This window comes from Salmo salar, chromosome 04 (genome assembly GCF_965601325.2).
Source record: "Salmo salar chromosome 04, fSalSal1, whole genome shotgun sequence".
Taxonomy (NCBI): Eukaryota; Metazoa; Chordata; class Actinopteri; order Salmoniformes; family Salmonidae; genus Salmo; species Salmo salar.
The window spans coordinates 96124834-96144746 of NC_138294.1; the positions used below are offsets into that span (position 1 = coordinate 96124834).

General features: G+C 43.9%; 1 protein-coding gene across 2 annotated transcripts in view; it reads left to right on the top strand.

Moving 5' to 3' along the window:
• Positions 1–19329: 19329 nt before the first annotated feature.
• Positions 19330–19913, top strand: part of LOC123742519 (uncharacterized) — a 38709-nt gene continuing 38125 nt past the window's right edge. Inside the window, exon 1 of one of the 2 annotated variants that reach the window (XM_045717515.2) lies at positions 19330–19490. In XM_045717515.2, coding sequence (XP_045573471.1) covers positions 19456–19490 — 35 coding nt within the window. In that variant the 5' untranslated portion in view covers positions 19330–19455. The remainder of the gene's footprint in view (positions 19491–19913) is intronic. The other variant, XM_045717516.2, reaches the window with a different exon arrangement.

Sequence of the window (19913 nt, forward strand, 5' to 3'; positions counted from 1 at the left end):
TCTGCTCTGAGAAGCATGGGGACAGTTCTTGATAAATCAATGAGATTTTAATTTTCACTGAATCCCACTGCAATGTATGATGCAATGATGTCTTGCAAGAAAAATCCTACCACACTGTAGCATGGCAGTGCAAATTCAGCATTCTCCAAGGAAAATACATTTTCGCAGGCAAATCTTCTTATCAAATCAAATCAAATTTATTTTTATATAGCCCTTCGTACATCAGCTGATATCTCAAAGTGCTGTACAGAAACCCAGCCTAAAACCCCAAACAGCAAGCAAAGCATGTGAAAGAAGCACGGTGGCTAGGAAAAACTCCCTAGGAAAAACTCCCTAGAAAGGCCAAAAACCTAGGAAGAAACCTAGAGAGGAACCAGGCTATGAGGGGTGGCCAGTCCTCTTCTGGCTGTGCAGGGTGGATATTATAACAGAACATGGTCAAGATGTTAAAATGTTAAAATGTTCATAAATGACCAGCATGGTCAAATAATAATAATCATAGTAGTTGTCGAGGGTGCAACAAGCACGTCCGGTGAACAGGTCAGGGTTCCATAGCCGCAGGCAGAACAGTTGAAACTGGAGCAGCAGCACGGCCAGGTGGACTGGGGACAGCAAGGAGTCATCATACCAGGTAGTCCTGAGGCATGGTCCTAGGGCTCAGGTCCTCCGAGAGAAAGAAAGAAAGAGAGAAAGAGAGAATTAGAGAGAGCATATTTAAATTCACACAGGACACCGGATAAGACAAGAGAAATACTCCAGATGTAACAGACTGACCCTAGCCCCCCGACACATAAACTACTGCAGCATAAATACTGGAGGCTGAGACAGGAGGGATCAGAAGATACTGTGGCCCCATCCGATGATACCCCCGGACAGGGCCAAACAGGCAGGATATAACCCCACCCACTTTGCCAAAGCACAGCCCCCACACCACTAGAGGGATGTCTCCAACCACCAACTTACCGTCCTAAGACAAGGCCGAGTATAGCCCACAACGATCTCCGCCATGGCACAACCCAAGGGCGGGCGCCAACCCAGACAGGAAGACCACGTCAGTGACTCAACCCACTCAAGTGACGCACCCCTCCCATGGACGGCATGGAAGAACACCAGTAAGCCAGTGACTCAGCCCCTGTAAAAGGGTTAGAGGCAGAGAATCCCAGTGGAAAGAGGGGAACCGGTAAGGCAGAGACAGCAAGGGCGGGTCGTTGCTCCAGCCTTTCCGTTCACCTTCACACTCCTGGGCCAGACTATACTTAATCATAGGACCTACTGAAGAGATAAGTCTTCAGTAAAGACTTAAAGGTTGAGACTGAGTCTGCGTCTCTCACATTGGTAGGCAGACCATTCCATAAAAATGGAGCTCTATAGGAGAAAGCCCTACCTCCAGCCGTTTGCTTAGAAATTCTAGGGACAATTAGGAGGCCTGCGTCTTGTGACCGTAGCGTACGTGTAGGTATGTACGGCAGGACCAAATCGGAAAGATAGGTAGGAGCAAGCCCATGTAATTCTTTGTAGGTTAGCAGTAAAACCTTGAAATCAGCCCTTGCCTTAACAGGAAGCCAGTGTAGGGAGGCTAGCACTGGAGTAATATGATCAAATTTTTTGGTTCTAGTCAGGATTCTAGCAGCCGTATTTAGCACTAACTGAAGTTTATTTAGTGCTTTATCCGGGTAGCCGGAAAGTAGAGCATTGCAGTAGTCCAGCCTAGAAGTAACAAAAGCATGGATTAATTTTTCTGCGTCATTTTTGGACAGAAAGTTTCAGATTTTTGCAATGTTACGTAGATGGAAAAAAGCTGTCCTTGAAACAGTCTTGATATGTTCTTCAAAAGAGAGATCAGGGTCCAGAGTAACGCCGAGGTCCTTCACAGTTTTATTTGAGACGACTGTACAACCATCCAGATTAATTGTCAGATTCAACAGAAGATCTCTTTGTTTCTTGGGACCTAGAACAAGCATCTCTGTTTTGTCCGAGTTTAAAAGTACAAAGTTTGCAGCCATCCACTTCTTTATGTCTGAAAAACAGGCTTCTAGCGAGGGCAATTTTGGGGCTTCACCATGTTTCATTGAAATGTACAGCTGTGTGTCGTCCGCATAGCAGTGAAATTTAACATTATGTTTTCGAATGACATCCCCAAGAGGTAAAATATATAGTGAAAAAAATAGTGGTCCTAAAACGGAACCTTGAGGAACACCGAAATTTACAATTGATTTGTCAGAGGACAAACCATTCACAGAGACAAACTGATATCTTTCCGACAGATAAGATCTAAACCAGGCCAGAACTTGTCCATGTAGACCAATTCGGGTTTCCAATCTCTCCAAAAGAATGTGGTGATCGATGGTATCAAAAGCGGCACTAAGATCTAGGAGCACGAGGACAGATGCAGAGCCTTGGTCTGACGTCATTAAAAGGTCATTTACCACCTTCACAAGTGCAGTCTCAGTGCTATGATGGGGTCTAAAACCAGACTGAAGCGTTTCGTATACATTGTTTGTCTTCAGGAAGGCAGTGAGTTGCTGTGCAACAGCTTTTTCTAAAATTTTTGAGAGGAATGGAAGATTCGATATAGGCCGATAGTTTTTTATAATTTCTGGATCAAGATTCGACTTTTTCAAGAGAGGCTTTATTACTGCCACTTTTAGTGAGCTTGGTACACATCCGGTGGATAGAGAGCCGTTTATTATGTTCAACATAGGAGGGCCAAGCACAGGAAGCAGCTCTTTCAGTAGTTTAGTTGGAATAGGGTCCAGTATGCAGCTTGAGGGTTTGGAGGCCATTATTATTTTCATCATTGTGTCAAGAGATATAGTACTAAAACACTTTAGTATCTCCCTTGATCCTAGGTCCTGGCAGAGTTGTGCAGACTCAGGACAATGGAGCTTTGGAGGAATACCCAGATTTAAAGAGGAGTCTGTAATTTGCTTTCTAATGATCATGATCTTTTCCTCAAAGAAGTTCATAAATTTATTACTGCTGAAGTGAAAGCCATCCTCCATTTGCGAAGGCTGCTTTTTAGTTAGCTTTGCGACAGTATCAAAAAGAAATTTCGGATTGTTCTTATTTTCCTCAATTAAGTTGGAAAAATAGGATGATCGAGCAGCAGTGAGGGCTCTTCGATACTGCACGGTACTGTCTTTCCAAGCTAATTGGAAGACTTCCAGTTTGGTGTGGCGCCATTTCCGTTCCAATTTTCTGGAAGCTTGCTTCAGAGCTCGTGTATTTTCTGTATACCAGGGAGCTAGTTTCTTATGACAGATGTTTTTAATTTTTAGGGGTGCAACTGCATCTAGGGTATTGCGCAAGGTTAAATTGAGTTCCTCGGTTAGGTGGTTAACTGATTTTTGTCCTCTGACGTCCTTGGGTAGGCAGAGGCAGTCTGGAAGGGCATCAAGGAATCTTTGGGTTGTCTGAGAATTTATAGCACGACTTTTAATGCTCCTTGGTTGGGGTCTGAGCAGATTATTTGTTGCAATTGCAAATGTAATAAAATGGTGGTCCGATAGTCCAGGATTATGAGGAAAAACATTAAGATCCACAACATTTATTCCATGGGACAAAACTAGGTCCAGAGTATGACTGTGGCAGTGAGTAGGTCCAGAGACATGTTGGACAAAACCCACTGAGTCGATGATGGCTCCGAAAGCCTTTTGGAGTGGGTCTGTGGACTTTTCCATGTGAATGTTAAAGTCACCAAAAATTAGAATATTATCTGCTATGACCACAAGATCCGATAGGAATTTAGTGAACTCGGTGAGGAACACTGCATATGGCCCAGGAGGCCTGTAAACAGTAGCTATAAAAAGTGAGTGAGTAGGCTGCATAGATTTCATGACTAGAAGCTCAAAAGACGAAAACGTCATTGTTTTTTTTTTTGTAAATTGAAATTTGCTATCGTAAATGTTAGCAACACCTCCGCCTTTGCCGGATGCACGGGGGGTATGGTCACTAGTGTAACCAGGGGGTGAGGCCTCATTTAACACAGTAAATTCATCAGGCTTAAGCCATGTTTCAGTCAGGCCAATCACATCAAGATTATTATCAGTGATTAGTTCATTGACTATAACTGCCTTGGAAGTGAGGGATCTAACATTAAGTAACCCAATTTTGAGATGTGAGGTATCACAATCTCTTTCAATAATGGCAGGAATGGAGGAGGTCTTTATACTAGTGAGATTGCTAAAGCGAACACCGCCATTTTTAATTTTGCCCAACCTAGATCGAGGCACAGACACGGGTCTCAATGGGGAAAGCTGAGCTGACTACACTGACTGTGCTAGTGGCAGACTCCACTAAGCTGGCAGGGTGGCTAACAGCCTGCTGCCTGGCCTGCACCCTATTTCATTGTGGAGCTAGAGGAGTTAGAGCCCTGTCTATGTTCGTAGATAAGATGAGAGCACCCCTCCAGCTAGGATGGAGTCCGTCACTCCTCAACAGGCCAGGCTTGGTCCTGTTTGTGGGTGAGTCCCAGAAAGAGGGCCAATTATCTACAAATTCTATCTTTTGGGGGGGCAGAAAACAGTTTTCAACCAGCGATTGAGTTGTGAGACTCTGCTGTAGAGCTCATCACTCCCCCTAACTGGGAGGGGGCCAGAGACAATTAATCGATGCCGACACATCTTTCTAGCTGATTTACACGCTGAAGCTATGTTGCGCTTGGTGACCTCTGACTGTTTCATCCTAACATCGTTGGTGCCGACGTGGATAACAATATCTCTATACTCTCTACACTCGTCAGTTTTAGCTTTAGCCAGCACCGTCTTTAGATTAGCCTTAACCTGTTGGGTCTAGGGGGCAGCATTTGCACGTCTGGATAAAAAAAATGTACCAGATTTAATCTGGTTACTAATCCTACCCAGTAACTAGAATATGCATATACTTATTATATATGGATAGAAAACACTCTAAAGTTTCCAAAACTGTTTGAATGGTGTCTGTGAGTATAACAGAACTCATTTGGCAGGCAAAACCCTGAGACATTTTCTGACAGGAAGTGGATACCTGATGTGTTGTATTGACTTTAAACCTATCCCATTGAAAAACACAGGGGTTTAGGAATATTTTGGCACTTCCTATTGCTTCCACTAGATGTCACCAGCCTTTACAAAGTGTTTTGAGTCTTCTGGAGGGAGATCTGACCGAACAAGAGCCATGGAACGGTGATGTCCCATTAGACACCTGGCGCGCTACTTCATGTTGGGTACCCTCGTTCCAATACGTTATAAAAGAGTATGCATTCGTCCACCTTGAATATTATTCATGTTCTGGTTAAAAAAGGCCCTAATGATTTATGCTATACAACGTTTGACATGTTTGAACGAACGGAAATATATTTTTTCCCCTCGTTCATGACGAGAAGTCCGGCTGGCTTACATCATGTGCTAACGAGACGGAGATTTTTGGACATAAATGATGAGCTTTTTTGAACAAAACTACATTCGTTATGGACCTGTGATACCTGGAAGTGACATCTGATGAAGAGAATCAAAGGTAATGGATTATTTACATAGTATTTTCGATTTTAGATCTCCCCAACATGACGTCTAGTCTGTATCGCAACGCGTATTTTTCTGGGCACAGTGCTCAGATTATTGCAAAGTGTGATTTCCCAGTAAGGTTATTTTTAAATCTGGCAAGTTGATTGCGTTCAAAAGATGTAAATCTATAATTCTTTAAATGACAATATAATATTTTACCAATGTTTTCTAATTTTAATTATTTAATTTGTGACGCTGACTTGACTGCCGGTTATTGGAGGGAAACGATTTCCTCAACATCAATGCCATAGTAAAACGCTGTTTTTGGATATAAATATCAACTTGATAGAACTAAAAATGCATGCATTGTCTAACATAATGTCCTAGGAGTGTCATCTGATGGAGATTGTAAAAGGTTAGTGTATCATTTTAGCTGGTTTTATGGTTTTGGTGACCCTGTCTTTGACTTGACAAAACATTACACACAACTCTTGTAAATGTACTGTCCTAACATACTCTAAATTTATGCTTTCGCCGTAAAACCTTTTTGAAATCGTAAAACGTGGTTAGATTAAGGAGATGTTTATCTTTCAAATGGTGTAACATAGTTGTATTTTTGAAAAATTTGAATTTTGACATTTATTTGGATTCAAATTTGCCGCTCTTGAAATGCACCTGCTGTTGATGGAGTGCACCACGGGTGGCACGCTAGCGTCCCACCTAGCCCCAAGAGGTTAACGTCGGTAGCCCTGCCCCCTGGTAAACAGTGTATGATCGCTGGATGATTCGTTTTAAGTCTAATACTGCGGGTAATGGAGTCGCCAATGACTAGGGTTTTCAATTTGTCAGAGCTAATGGTGGGAGCCGTCGGCGTCTCAGACCCCACAACGGGAGGAGTAGAGACCAGAGAAGTCTCGGCCTCCGACTCCGACTCGCTTAATGGGGAGAACCGGTTGAAAGTTTCTGTCGGCTGAATAAGCGACACCGGTTGAGCATTCCTACAGCGTTTCCCTCCAGAAGCCATGAGAAAGATGTCCGGCTGCGGGGACCGTGCGAGGGGGTTTATACTAACGTTACTATCTGTACTTACTGGTGGCACAGACGCTGTTTCATCCTTTCCTACACTGAAATTACCCTTGCCTAACGATCGCGTCTGAAGCTGGGCTTGCAGCACAGCTATCCTTGCCGTATGGCGATCGTTCTCCTGTATATTATAAGTACAACGACTGCAATTAGAAGGCATCATGTTAATGTTACTTAGCTTCGGCTGTTTGAAGTCCTGACGAACCATGTCCAGATAAAACCTCCGGGGTGAAAAAGTTGAATGAAAAAAGTTGAGTGAGGGAAAAAGTAAAAAAATTATCGATGCCTGGGTTCGGGCGGCTCGCCATCCTTGGTGGAACTGAATCCATACTCAAAAACCCTGACCAAATCCCGGCGTCAATCTTTCCCTCAATCCCTTCACAGCACTTTCGTATAGATCAGTGAGCGTTAATATCCAGTTCTCTCTTTTTAGTTCAGTTTTATAGAACTTAGTTATTCTTCCATGGAATGGTGGTAGCTATTCACGTTCTGTTCTAGCTCTTTTTCAGCATGTTGGTTAGGAGAGGGACTAAGATAATTGAGTTTTGATTGGCTCAAAATAAGCTGCTCATCATGCAGCTTCTGACAGATGATTTGTAATAGCTGTCAACTTAAACATACCACAATTTAATATGATTGGTTAGTGGAATCTCACTAGTAACGATAAGTATTCAACATTAGTTGACCTGCATTACATTATGCTCTTAGTGTAACCTTTATTTAACTAGGCAAGTCAGTTAAGAACAAATTCTTATTTACAAGGACAGCCTACTCCTTCCTCCCCATCGGGGAGTTAAACCCCGGTCTCCCGCGTGCCCGCACGACATGGGGATTCTTTAGCTAAATAGCCAAGTACTGTAGCCTACTCCCGACCATCATGTTGTACAGCGCCATATTTTCCGTTCCATCCTAACAGAAACCCAGAGGGTTTTTCGTTTTTCTTGGAATAGAAACACCACAATATTAATCAAATTAATTAAGCAACATTTCTTAAAATCAGTCCCATATACTATGTTTTTACAAAAAAAAAGATTTTAAATTCTCTAGTACATCCACTATTGAAGGCAGTTAAATGCTTCTCAAAGATGCCATTTGGTGGCCAAATTAGCACTAACAAGCATTAATGGTACCAATGGTTGGCACTTAAATAACGTGCCACAGAATTCTGCAGCACCATGCATGCTGTGCCGCAGTACGCTGCAACTTTTAAAGGGAATAGGCCCAAATCCCCATAATTTGCGTGAAGAGAAGATGGAGAAGAAGAGGGTGGAGGTTGGGCTGCCTTTTGAGAGTTCGTAGGCGATCAAATAAACCCCCACTGCCTTCCATTCTACAAGTTAACATGCAATCATTGAAAAATAAAATTGACAACCTACGAGGAAGATTAAACTACCAACGGGAGGGTAGAGCAGCTGCTTTCAAGGAGCCTCTCTAACTACTAAGTACTCTAACCCAGAAGCTAATAAGAAATCCCGCTATGCATTCCGGCGAACCATCAAAAAGGAATAGCGTCAACACAAGACTAAGATGGAATTGTACTACACCTGCTCCGACGCTCGTCGGATGTGGCAGGGCTTGCAAACCCTTACAGACTACAAAGGAAAGCAAAGCCGAGAGCTGCCCAGTGACACAAGCCTACCAGATGAGCTAAACTACTTCTATGTTCGCTTCGAGGCAAATCACACTGACACATGCATGACAGCACTAGTCATTCTGGACGACTGTGTGATCACGCTCTCTAGCCGATGTGAGTAAGACCTTTAAATAGGTCAGCATTCACAAGGCTGCATGGGCCAGACGGATTACCAGGATGTGTACTGCAAGCATGCGCTGACCAACTGGCAAGTGTCTTCAATTACATTTTCAACCTCTCCCTGTCCGAGTCTGTAATACCAACATGATTCAAGCAGACCACCATAGTGCCTGTGCCCAACAACACTAAGGTAACCTGCCTAAATGACAACCGACCCGTAGCACTCACATCTGTAGCCACGAAGTGCTTTGAAAGGCTGGTCATGGCTAACATCAACACCATTATCCTAGAAACCCTAGACCCACTCCAATTTGCATACCGCCCAAACAGATCCACAGATGATGCAATCTCTATTGCACTCCACACTGCCCTTTCCCACTTGGACAAAAGGTGAATGAATGCTATTCATTGACTACAGCTCAGTGTTCAACACCATACTGCCCTCAAAGCTCATCAATAAGATAAGGACCCTGGGACTAAACACCTCCCTCTGCAACTGGATCCTGGACTTCCTGATGGTCCGCCCCCCAGGTGGTAAGGGTAAGTAACAAAACATCTGCCACATTGATCTTCAACACGGGGCCCCTCAGGGGTGCGTGCTCAGTCCCCTCCAGTACTGCCGGTTCACTCATGACTGCACGGCCAGGCACGACTCCAACACCATCATTAAGTTTGCTGATGACACAACAGTGGTAGGTCTGATCACAGACAACGATGAAACAGCCTATAGGGAGGAGGTCAGAGACCTGGCTGTGTGGTGCCAGGACAACATCTCCCTCAACGTGATCAAGACAAAGGAGATGATTGTGGACTACAGGAAAAGGAGGACCGAGCACGTCCCCATTCTCATCGACGGGGCTGTAGTGGAGCAGGTTGAGAGCTTCAAGTTCCTTGGTGTCCACATCAATAACAAACTAACATGGTCCAAGCACCCCACGACAGTCATGAAGAGGGCACGACAAAACTTATTCCCCCTCAGGGGACTGAAAAGATTTGGCATGGGTCCTCAGATCCTCAAAAGGTTCTACCGCTGCACCATCGAGAGCTTCCTGACTGGTTGCATCACTGCCTTTCAATTTTCACCTAAAATGAAATACACAAATCTAACTGCCTGTAGCTCAGGCCCTGAAGCAAGGATATGCATATTCTTTGTACCATTTGAAAGGAAACACTTTACATTTTGTGGAAATGTGAAAGGAATGTAGGAGAATATAACACAATAGATCTGGTAAAAGGTAATACGAAGAAGAAAAAAAACTTTTTTTTGTACCATCATCTGTGAAATGCAAGAGAAAGGCCATAATGTATTATTCCAGCCCAGATGCAATTTAGATATTGGCCACTAGATGACAGCAGTGTATGTGCAAAGTTTTAGTCTGATCCAATGAACCATTGCATTTCTGTAAAAAAAAAATCAAGACTGCCCAAATGTGCCTAATTTGTTAATTAATAACTTTTCATGTTCAAAACTGTGCACTCTCCTCAGACAATAGCATGGTATTTGTTCACTGTAAAAGCCACTGTAAACTGGACCGTGCAGTTAGATTAACAAGAATTTAAGCTTTCAGCCAATATCAGATATATCTATAGGGCGGGAGGTAGCCTAGTGGTTAGAGCATTGGACTTGTAACCGAAAGGTTGCAAGATCAAATCCCGAGCTGACAAGATAAAAATTTGTTGTTCTACCCCTGAACAAGGCAGTTAACCCACTGTTCCTAGGCCATCATTGAAAATATGAATTTGTTCTTAACTGACTTGCCTAGTTAAATAAAGGTAAAATATGTTCTTATTGCTTACAAACTTATGCTAGTCGCATTAGCCTACATTATGTTGGATTCGACATTTTGAACATTGAGATATTAACATGATAGATCAGATGCATAATATATTAAGGAGTGAACGAGACTGGGTCTCTGTAGAAAGACAAAATGGTGGACAAGAGGAGAGCAACGTGTTGATGGACATCTGTGGATTAGATGGATGAGGTCAGGAGGTCACCTGAAGGGGGTAATAAGGGTTTCGTATCTTGTTACTCTTTTCCTGTTAAACCATAAGATGTAAGGATTGGAGAGAAGGAGGAGTGTCTTAAGTGGGATATATATATCTGGATGGGAGAAATGTTGGGTTGTCTGAATTACAGCTGTACAGAACCTTTGGGAAGAATTAAATTTGGTTAAAGCTTCTCTTGTGACCTTGAGTTGTTTACTCTGAAAAATAAGAACCTAACAGTTAGCTCAACCATCCCGAAGGTGACCCACCAATCCTGAATACGTTTTAAATGCAACAAAACTTTCTTAGTGTCCAACACCTTGTTCTAAACACCTCCAAAACAAAGGTCATGTGGTTTGGTAAGAAGAATGCCCCTCTTCCCACAGGTGCTATTACTACCTCTGAGGGTTTAGAGCTTGAGGTAGTCACCTCATACAAGTACTTGGGAGTATGGCTAGACAGAACACTGTCCTTCTCTCAGCACATATCAAAGCTGCAGGCTAAAGTTAAATCTAGACTTGGTTTTCTCTATAGTAATCACTCCTCTTTCACCCCAGTTGCCAAACTAACCCTGATTCAGATGACCATCCTACCCATGCTAGATTACGGAGACGTAATTTATAGATCGGCAGGTAAGGGTGCTCTCGAGCGGCTAGATGTTCTTTACCATTCGGCCATCAGATTTGCCACCAATGCTCCTTATAGGACACATCACTGCACTCTATACTCCTCTGTAAACTGGTCATCTCTGTTTACCCGTCGCAAGACCCACTGGTTGATGCTTATTTATAAAACACTCTTAGGCCTCACTCCAACCTATCTGAGATATCTACTGCAGCCCTCATCCTCCACATTTTTTATTTTTTTTATTTCACCTTTATTTAACCAGGTAGGCTAGTTGAGAACAAGTTCTCATTTACAACTGCGACCTGGCCAAGATAAAGCAAAGCAGTGCGACACAAACAACAACACAGAGTTACACATGGAATAAACAAACGTACAGTCAATAACACAATAGAAAAAACTATATACAGTGTGTGCAAATGAGGTAAGATTAGGGAGGTAAGGCAATAAATAGGCCGTAGTGGCGAAGTAATTACAATTCAGCATTTAAAAACTGGAGTGATAGATGTGCAGAAGGTGAATGTGCAAGTAGAGATACTGTGGTGCAAAGGAGCAAAACAAAATAACAATATGGGGATGAGGTAGTTGGATGGGCTATTTACAGATGGGCTATGTACAGGTGCAGTGATCTGTGAGCTGCTCTGACAGCTGGTGCTTAAAGTTAGTGAGGGAGATATGAGTCTCCAGCTTCAGTGAGTTTTGCAATTCGTTCCAGTCATTGGCAGCAGAGAACTGGAAGGAAAGCCGGCCAAAGAAGGAATTGGCTTTGGGGATGACCAGTGAAATATACCTGCTGGAGCGCGTGCTACGGGTGGGTGCTGCTATGGTGACCAGTGAGCTAAGATAAGGCGGGGCTTTACCTAGCAAAGACTTAGATCACCTGGAGCCAGTGGGTTTGGCGACGAATATGAAGCAAGGGCCAGCCAACGAGAGCATACAGGTCACAGTGGTGGGTAGTATATGGGGCTTTGGTGACAAAACAGATGGGTGCGTTCTCAGCCCTCTCCTGTACTGCCTGTTCACCCACGACTGCGTGGCCATGCACGCCTCCAACTGAATCATCAAGTTTGCAGACGACACTACAGTGGTAGGCTTGATAACCAACAACGACTAGACGACCTACAGGGAGGAGGTGAGGGCCCACGGAGTGTGGTGTCAGGAAAATAACCTCACACTCAACGTCAACAAAACAAAGGAGATGATCGTGGACTTCAGGAAACAGCAGAGGGAGCAGCCTCCTATCCACATTGACTGGACAGTAGTGGAGAAGGGGGGAGAGTTTAAGTTCCTCGGCATACACATCACGGACAAACTGAAATGGTCCACCCACACAGACAATGTGGTGAAGAAGGCGTAGCAGCGCCTCTTCAACCTCAGGAGGCTGAAGAAATTCAGCTTGTCACCAAAAACACTCACAAACTTTTACAGATGCACAATCGAGAGCATCCTGTCGGGCTGTATCACCGCCTGGTACGGCAGCTGCTCCGCCCACAACCGCAAGGCTCTCCAGAGGGTAGTGAGGTCTGCACAACGCATCACCAGGGGCAAACTACCTGCCCTCCAGGACACCTACACCACCCGATGTCACAGGAAGGCCAAAAAGATCATCAAGGACAACAACCACCCGATCCACTGTCTGTTCACCCCGCTATCATCCAGAAGGAGAGGTCAGTACAGGTGGATCAAAGCTGGGACCGAGAGACTGAAAAACAGCTCCTATCTCAAGGCCATCAGACTGTTAAACAGCCATCACTAACATTGAGTGGCTGCTGCCAACATACTGACTCATCTCTAGCCACTTTAATAATGGGAAAATTTATGTAATCAATTTATCACTTGCCAGTTTATATTATTTATATTAGATAATGTTTACATAACCTACATTATTCATCTCATATGTATATACTGTACTCTATACCATCTACTGCATCTTGCCTATGCCGTTCGGCCATCACTCATTTATATATTTATATGTACATATTCTTATTCATTCCTTTACACTTGTGTGTGTTTAAGGTAGTTGTTGTGGAATTGTTAGATTACTTGTTAGATATTACTGCACAGTCTGAACTAGAAGCACAAGCATTTCGCTACACTCACATTAACATCTGCTAACCATGTGTATGTGACAAATACATTTGATTTGATTTGATTAGTATATGGGGCTTTGGTGACAAAACGGATGGCACTGTGATAGACTGCATCCAATTTGCTGAGTACAACACCCGTTCTGCCAATCACATTCTGTTAAAGGTCCCCAAAGCACACACATCCCTGCATTTCGCTACACTCGCATTAACATCTGCTAACCATGTGTATATGACCAATAACATTTGATTTGATTTTTCAGTTCGCTGCAGGTAGCGACTGGAACGAGCTGCAACAAACACTCAAACTGGACAGTTTTATTTCCAGCTCTTCATTCAAAGACTCAATCATGGACACTCTTACTGACAGTTGTGGCTGCTTTGTGTGATGTGTTGTTGTCTCTACCTTCTTGCCCTTTGTGCTGTTGTCTGTGCCCGATAATGTTTGTACCATGTTTTGTGCTGCTACCATGTTGTGTTGTTATAATGCTGTGTTGTCATGTGTTGCTGCCTTGCTATGTTGTTGTCTTAGGTCTCTTTATGTAGTGTTGTCTCTCTTGTCGTAATGTGTGTTTTGTTCAATATTTATATAGTATTTATTAAAAATTTTAATCCCAGCTCCAGCCCCTGTCCCAGCAGGAGGCCTTTTGCCTTTTGGTAGGCCGTCATTGTAAATAAGAATTTGTTCTTAACTCAATCAAATGCATTTATAAAGCACTTCTTACATCAGCTGATGTCACAAAGTGCTGTACAGAAACCCAGCCTATTTAACGGACTAGTTGAATAAAGGTAAAAAATAAGATAAAAATCAGACGCCTGAACATCTAATCAATTGGCTATTAGCATTCCCCCCCCCCCCCCTTTTACGCCGCTACTACTCTCTGTTATTATCTATGCATAGTCACTTTAATAACTCTACCTACATGTACATATTACCTCAACTAACCGGTGCCCCCGCACATTGACTCTGTATTGGTATCCCCTGTACAGTTGAAGTCGGAAGTTTACATACACCTTAGCCAAATACATTTAAACTCAGTTTTTCACAATTCCTGACATTTAATCCCAGTAAAAATTCCCTGTCTTACGTCAGTTAGGATCACCACTTTATTTTAAGAATGTGAAATGTCAGAATAATAGTAGAGAGAATGATTTATTTCAGCTTTTATTTCTTTCATCACATTCCCAGTGGGTCAGAAGTTTACATACACTCAATTAGTATTTGGTACCATTGCCTTTAAATTGCTTAACTTGAGTCAAACGTTTCGGGTAGCCTTCCACAAGCTTCCCACAATAAATTGGGAGAATTTTGGCCCATTCCTCCTGACAGAGTTGGTGTAACTGAGTCAGGTTTGTAGGCCTCCTTGCTCGCACACACCTTTTCAATTCTGCCCACAAATTGTCTATAGGATTGAGGTCAGGGCTTTGTGATGGCCACTCCAATACCTTGACTTTGTTGTCCTTAAGCCATTTTGCCACAACTTTGGAAGTATTGTAACGGTTTTGACTTGAGGTTATCATTTATAGGGGTGCCAGGTAGGTTGTGCCTACCAGAGAAAATATTGGTTTCTCCTTTTGGTTTGGGAAGGAATGAGTCCCATCTGGTCCGTCAAGTCTACACCAATACAAAGGACTCATGTAAAAGTCAGGATGGAAATACACTTTTCATAAACCCTTAAAACATTGGAAAGAACTTACAAAACAACGGTATTCTTTTGCGTGGTTGTATTACTAACAAATGATCACACACACATATAACAATATACAATAATGAGCTTTAAACAGCTCTAGTTCCTCCAGAAATGTCCTGGGGCCTAAAAAGAGTCCAGCCCGGTAAACAAGTTCAGAGAACTCAAGTGACCTTAGTCACGCAATGTTTGTCCGTTTATACCAGTGTAGCGTAAACCCCAGTATCATTCATACAATCAAAATTACAAATATTCTACCACAACTATAAAGCGTATCACATCTTAGTAAATCCTCAACTACAACTAACTACATAAATCATCACGGTATACATCACCCCAAAACAAATGAAATACCGTATACAAAAAAGTTGTAGTCAGTCGGTCAGTCAGAGAAGCCAATCCGCCGACAGATCTCCAGCGGAGAAAGGCCATGAAGAACAATGGAGAGGTGTCGTCCACGGACGCAAAGAGTGGATCCGGTCCTGGGTAAACTTGTTATTAGGCTACAAATCACACTTTTATAGGCAACACAACAAACGGAAGAGGGACGCTTCAGAACTGAGGGTTGAACACATCCTCATTCACGTTTCCATCACAACCCCACTTTTGCGCAGCTGATGCTGGCTATTTAATTCGGAATTAAAGGGAAAGCGCCCTATTGGAAGGAGAAGCGCTGAGACGGTTCAGGAAAATTCAGGGCCGTCACAGTATGCTTGGGGTCATTGTCCATTTGGAAGACCCATTTGGGACCAAGCTTTAACTTCCTGACTGATGTCTTGAGATGTTGCTTCAATATATGCACATCATTTTCCTCCCTCATGATTCCATCTATTTTGTGAAGTGCACCAGTCCCTCCTGCAGCAAAGCACCCCCACAACATGATGCTGCCACCCCCGTGCTTCACGGTTGGGATGGTGTTCTTCGGCTTGCCATCCTCCCCCTTTTTCCTCCAAACATAATGATGGTCGTTATGACCAAACAGTTGTATTTTTGTTTCATCAGACCAGAGGACATTTCTCCAAAAAGTACGGTCTTTTTCCCCATGTGCAGTTGCAAACCGTAGTCTGGCTTTTTTTATGGCTTTTTTGGAGTAGTGGCTTCTTCCTTGCTGAGCGGCCTTTCAGGTTATGTCGATATAGGACTCGTTTTACTGTGGATGTGGATACTTTTGTACCTGTTTCCTCCAGCATCTTCACAAGGTCCTTTGCTGTTGTTCTGGGATTGATTTGTACTTTTCGCACAAAAGTATGTTCATCTCTAGGAGACAGAGCACGTCTCCTTCCTGAGCAGTATGACAGCTGAATGGTCCCATGGTGTTTATACTTGCGAACTATTGTCTTTACAGATGAACGTGGTACCTTCAGGCATTTGGAAATTGCTCAGGCATGAATTTTTTCTGAGGTCTTGGCTGATTTCTTTACATTTTCCCATGATGTCAAGCAAAGACGCACTGAGTTTGAAGGTAGGCCTTGAAATACATCCACAGGTACACCTCCAATTGACTCAAATTATGTCAATTAGCCTATCAGAAGCTTCTAAAGCCATGACATACTTTTCTGAAATTTTCCAAGCGGTTTAAAGGCACAGTCAACTTAGTGTATATAAACTTCTGACCCACTGGAATTGTGATACAGTGAATTATAAGTGAAATAATCTGTCTGTAAACAATTGTTGGAAAAATGACTTGTGTCATGCACAAAGTAGATGTCCTAACTGACTTGCCAAAACTATAGTTTGTTAACAAGAAATTTGTGGAGTGTTTAAAAAAATGACTTTTAATGACTCCAAACTAACTGTATGTAAACTTTCGACTTCAACTGTATATGTATATATATGTATATAGTCTCGCTATTGTTATTTTACTGCTCTTTAACTACTTGCTTTTTTTGTTTCTTATTCTTATTCGTATTTTTTAAACTGCATTGTTGGTTAGGGGCTTTTCACTGTGAGGTCTACTACACCTGTTGTATTCAGCATTTCACTGTGAGGTCTACTACACCTGTTGTATTCAGCATTTCACTGTGAGGTCTACTACACCTGTTGTATTCAGCATTTCACTGTGAGGTCTACTACACCTGTTGTATTCAGCATTTCACTGTGAGGTCTACTACACCTGTTGTATTCAGCATTTCACTGTGAGGTCTACTACACCTGTTGTATTCAGCATTTCACTGTGAGGTCTACTACACCTGTTGTATTCAGCATTTCACTGTGAGGTCTACTACACCTGTTGTATTCAGCATTTCACTGTGAGGTCTACTACACCTGTTGTATTCAGCATTTCACTGTGAGGTCTACTACACCTGTTGTATTCAGCATTTCACTGTGAGGTCTACTACACCTGTTGTATTCAGCATTTCACTGTGAGGTCTACTACACCTGTTGTATTCAGCATTTCCCTGTGAGGTCTACTACACCTGTTGTATTCAGCATTTCACTGTGAGGTCTACTACACCTGTTGTATTCAGCATTTCACTGTGAGGTCTACTACACCTGTTGTATTCAGCATTTCACTGTGAGGTCTACTACACCTGTTGTATTCAGCATTTCACTGTGAGGTCTACTACACCTGTTGTATTCAGCATTTCACTGTGAGGTCTACTACACCTGTTGTATTCAGCATTTCACTGTGAGGTCTACTACACCTGTTGTATTCAGCATTTCACTGTGAGGTCTACTACACCTGTTGTATTCAGCATTTCACTGTGAGGTCTACTACACCTGTTGTATTCAGCATTTCACTGTGAGGTCTACTACACCTGTTGTATTCAGCATTTCACTGTGAGGTCTACTACACCTGTTGTATTCAGCATTTCACTGTGAGGTCTACTACACCTGTTGTATTCAGCATTTCACTGTGAGGTCTACTACACCTGTTGTATTCAGCATTTCACTGTGAGGTCTACTACACCTGTTGTATTCAGCATTTCACTGTGAGGTCTACTACACCTGTTGTATTCAGCATTTCACTGTAAGTTCTACACCTGTTGTATTCGGCGCATGTGACCTAATAAAATTTGATTTGAATTTAAATATTTAGGTTTAACTTATTCCTTGCTACCCATTCCGAAACTAACTGCATCCCTTTGTTAAGTGTTGCAGTTATTTCAGTCGCTGTGCTATTTATTATTCTTGGGAAGCGGAATGACTTTAGCTTCCCTCCAGGCCTGAGGGAACACGATCTCTAGTAGGCTTTAATTGAAGATGTGGCAAATAGGAGTGGCAATATCGTCTGCCATTATCCTCAGTCATTTTCTATCCAGATTGTCAGACCCCGGTAACTTGTCATTGTTGATAGACAACAATACTATTTTCACCTCTTCCACACTGACTTTACAGAATTCAAAAGTACAATTCTTGTCTTTCATAATTTGGTCAGATATACTTGGATGTGTAGTGTCAGTGTTTGTTACTGGCATGTCATCCCTAAGATTGCTTATCTTGCCATGATGGTCAGTGGTAACGGGAATCCTTGGGACGTCCCTACCCTAAACCATAACCCTAACCTTAACCCTTACCCTAACCCCTAATGTAACCTTAACCTCTTTAAATGTCAACTGCAATGGGGTAGGGACATCCATGAATACTGGGCAGCGGACACAATTTAAGAGAGACTGTTGTGAGAGTGTATTGTTGTTGTGATGATATGCTGCCATCTAGTGGCTGAGCTGAAACTGCAGTTTAGAATCAAAGGTGGCTGCTGAATCAAAACATAATAGTTAATGTCAGAGACGATAGAGAAAGTGAGGCATCCCACTCCCTCATTTAGGGTTAGGGGTGGGGCCGCTCTAGCCTGCTTATCACCCCTGCCCCGTGGAGAGGGTTTCCCAAAGACGGTAGAGAAAGGACACATCTCAATGGCAATTTCTTTCTGGTTGGTGTTAGCGGGGAGGGGACTAGGGGACAATCTCAATTGCATAATCCTCGCATCCTCACTCCTCTCACCTCGAGGAGATTGAGATGAAGCGAGGATAGGAAAAGGAGGGAGAGGAGCCGATCATGTTCTGTACTGGCTGGTGTCCTTGGCTGAGTCACTGCAGAGGAGAGAGACGAATCAGCGCTCTCCCTCCCTCCCTCCCTCCCTCCCTCCCTCCCTCCCTCCCTCCCTCCCTCCCTCCCTCCCTCCCTCCCTCCCTCCCTCCCTCCCCTCCCTCCCTCCCGAGCAGTCTGCAGTGCTCCAGCCCTCCCTCCCTCCCTCCCTCCCTCCTGAGCAGTCTGCAGTGCTCCCTCCCTCCCTCCCTCCCCTCCCTCCCTCCCTCCCTCCCTCCCTCCCTCCCTCCCTCCCTCCCTCCCTCCCTCCTGAGCAGTCTGCAGTGCTCCAGCCCTCCCTCCCTCCCTCCCTCCCTCCTTCCTTCCCTCCCTCCCTCCCTCCCTCCCTCCCTCCCTCCCTCCCTCCCTCCCTCCCTCCCTCCCTCCCTCCCTCCCTCCCTCCCTCCCTCCCTCCCTCCCTCCATCTCTCCTGAGCAGTCTGCAGTGCTCCCTCCCTCCCTCCCTCCCTCCCTCCTGAGGCAGTCTGCAGTGCTCCAGCCCTCCCTCCCTCCCTCCCTCCCCTCCCTCCCTCCCCTCCCTCCTCCCTCCTGAGCAGTCCTGCAGTGCTCCAGCCCAGGCTGCAGCTATAAAAAACTAAGCATATAACGTCACCACCACTACTATCACAGCTCTACCAACACACTGAGATTCACCATCAGCCAGCGCCACAGAACACAGTCCAGAGACGAGAAAAACAGGAAGCCTGTCGAGCACGGGACGGGATGTTTGGGTTCCAGAGGACACAACAACAGTTCAGGTATGTTCCTTGCCTCTCCTGTCTAAGACCAGGGTTTCCTAAACTCTGTCCTGTGAAACCCTGTTTTGGACAGTGCAGAACTGGTGTAGAGTATGGAATGTGCTAAAAGGCGGAACTAGACAGGACAGGCATGATGCTAGATGGCCATGCTAGAGAGAACAAATACTGTATGCTAGATGGCCATGCTAGAGAGAACAAATACTGTATGCTAGATGGCCATGCTAAATCAGGAGAGAGATACAGGCTAGTTTAACTAAAGCAGTTAAAGGCTGAATCAGGAGAGAGACAGGCTAGTTTAGCTAAAGCAGTTACAGGCTAAATCTAGAGAAGATGGAGACAGAGGGGGTGTGGGAGAGGGAGGAGGGAGTGAGAGAGAGGGGGAGAGGGAGACAGGGTGTGGGAGAGGAGGAGGGAGTGAGAGAG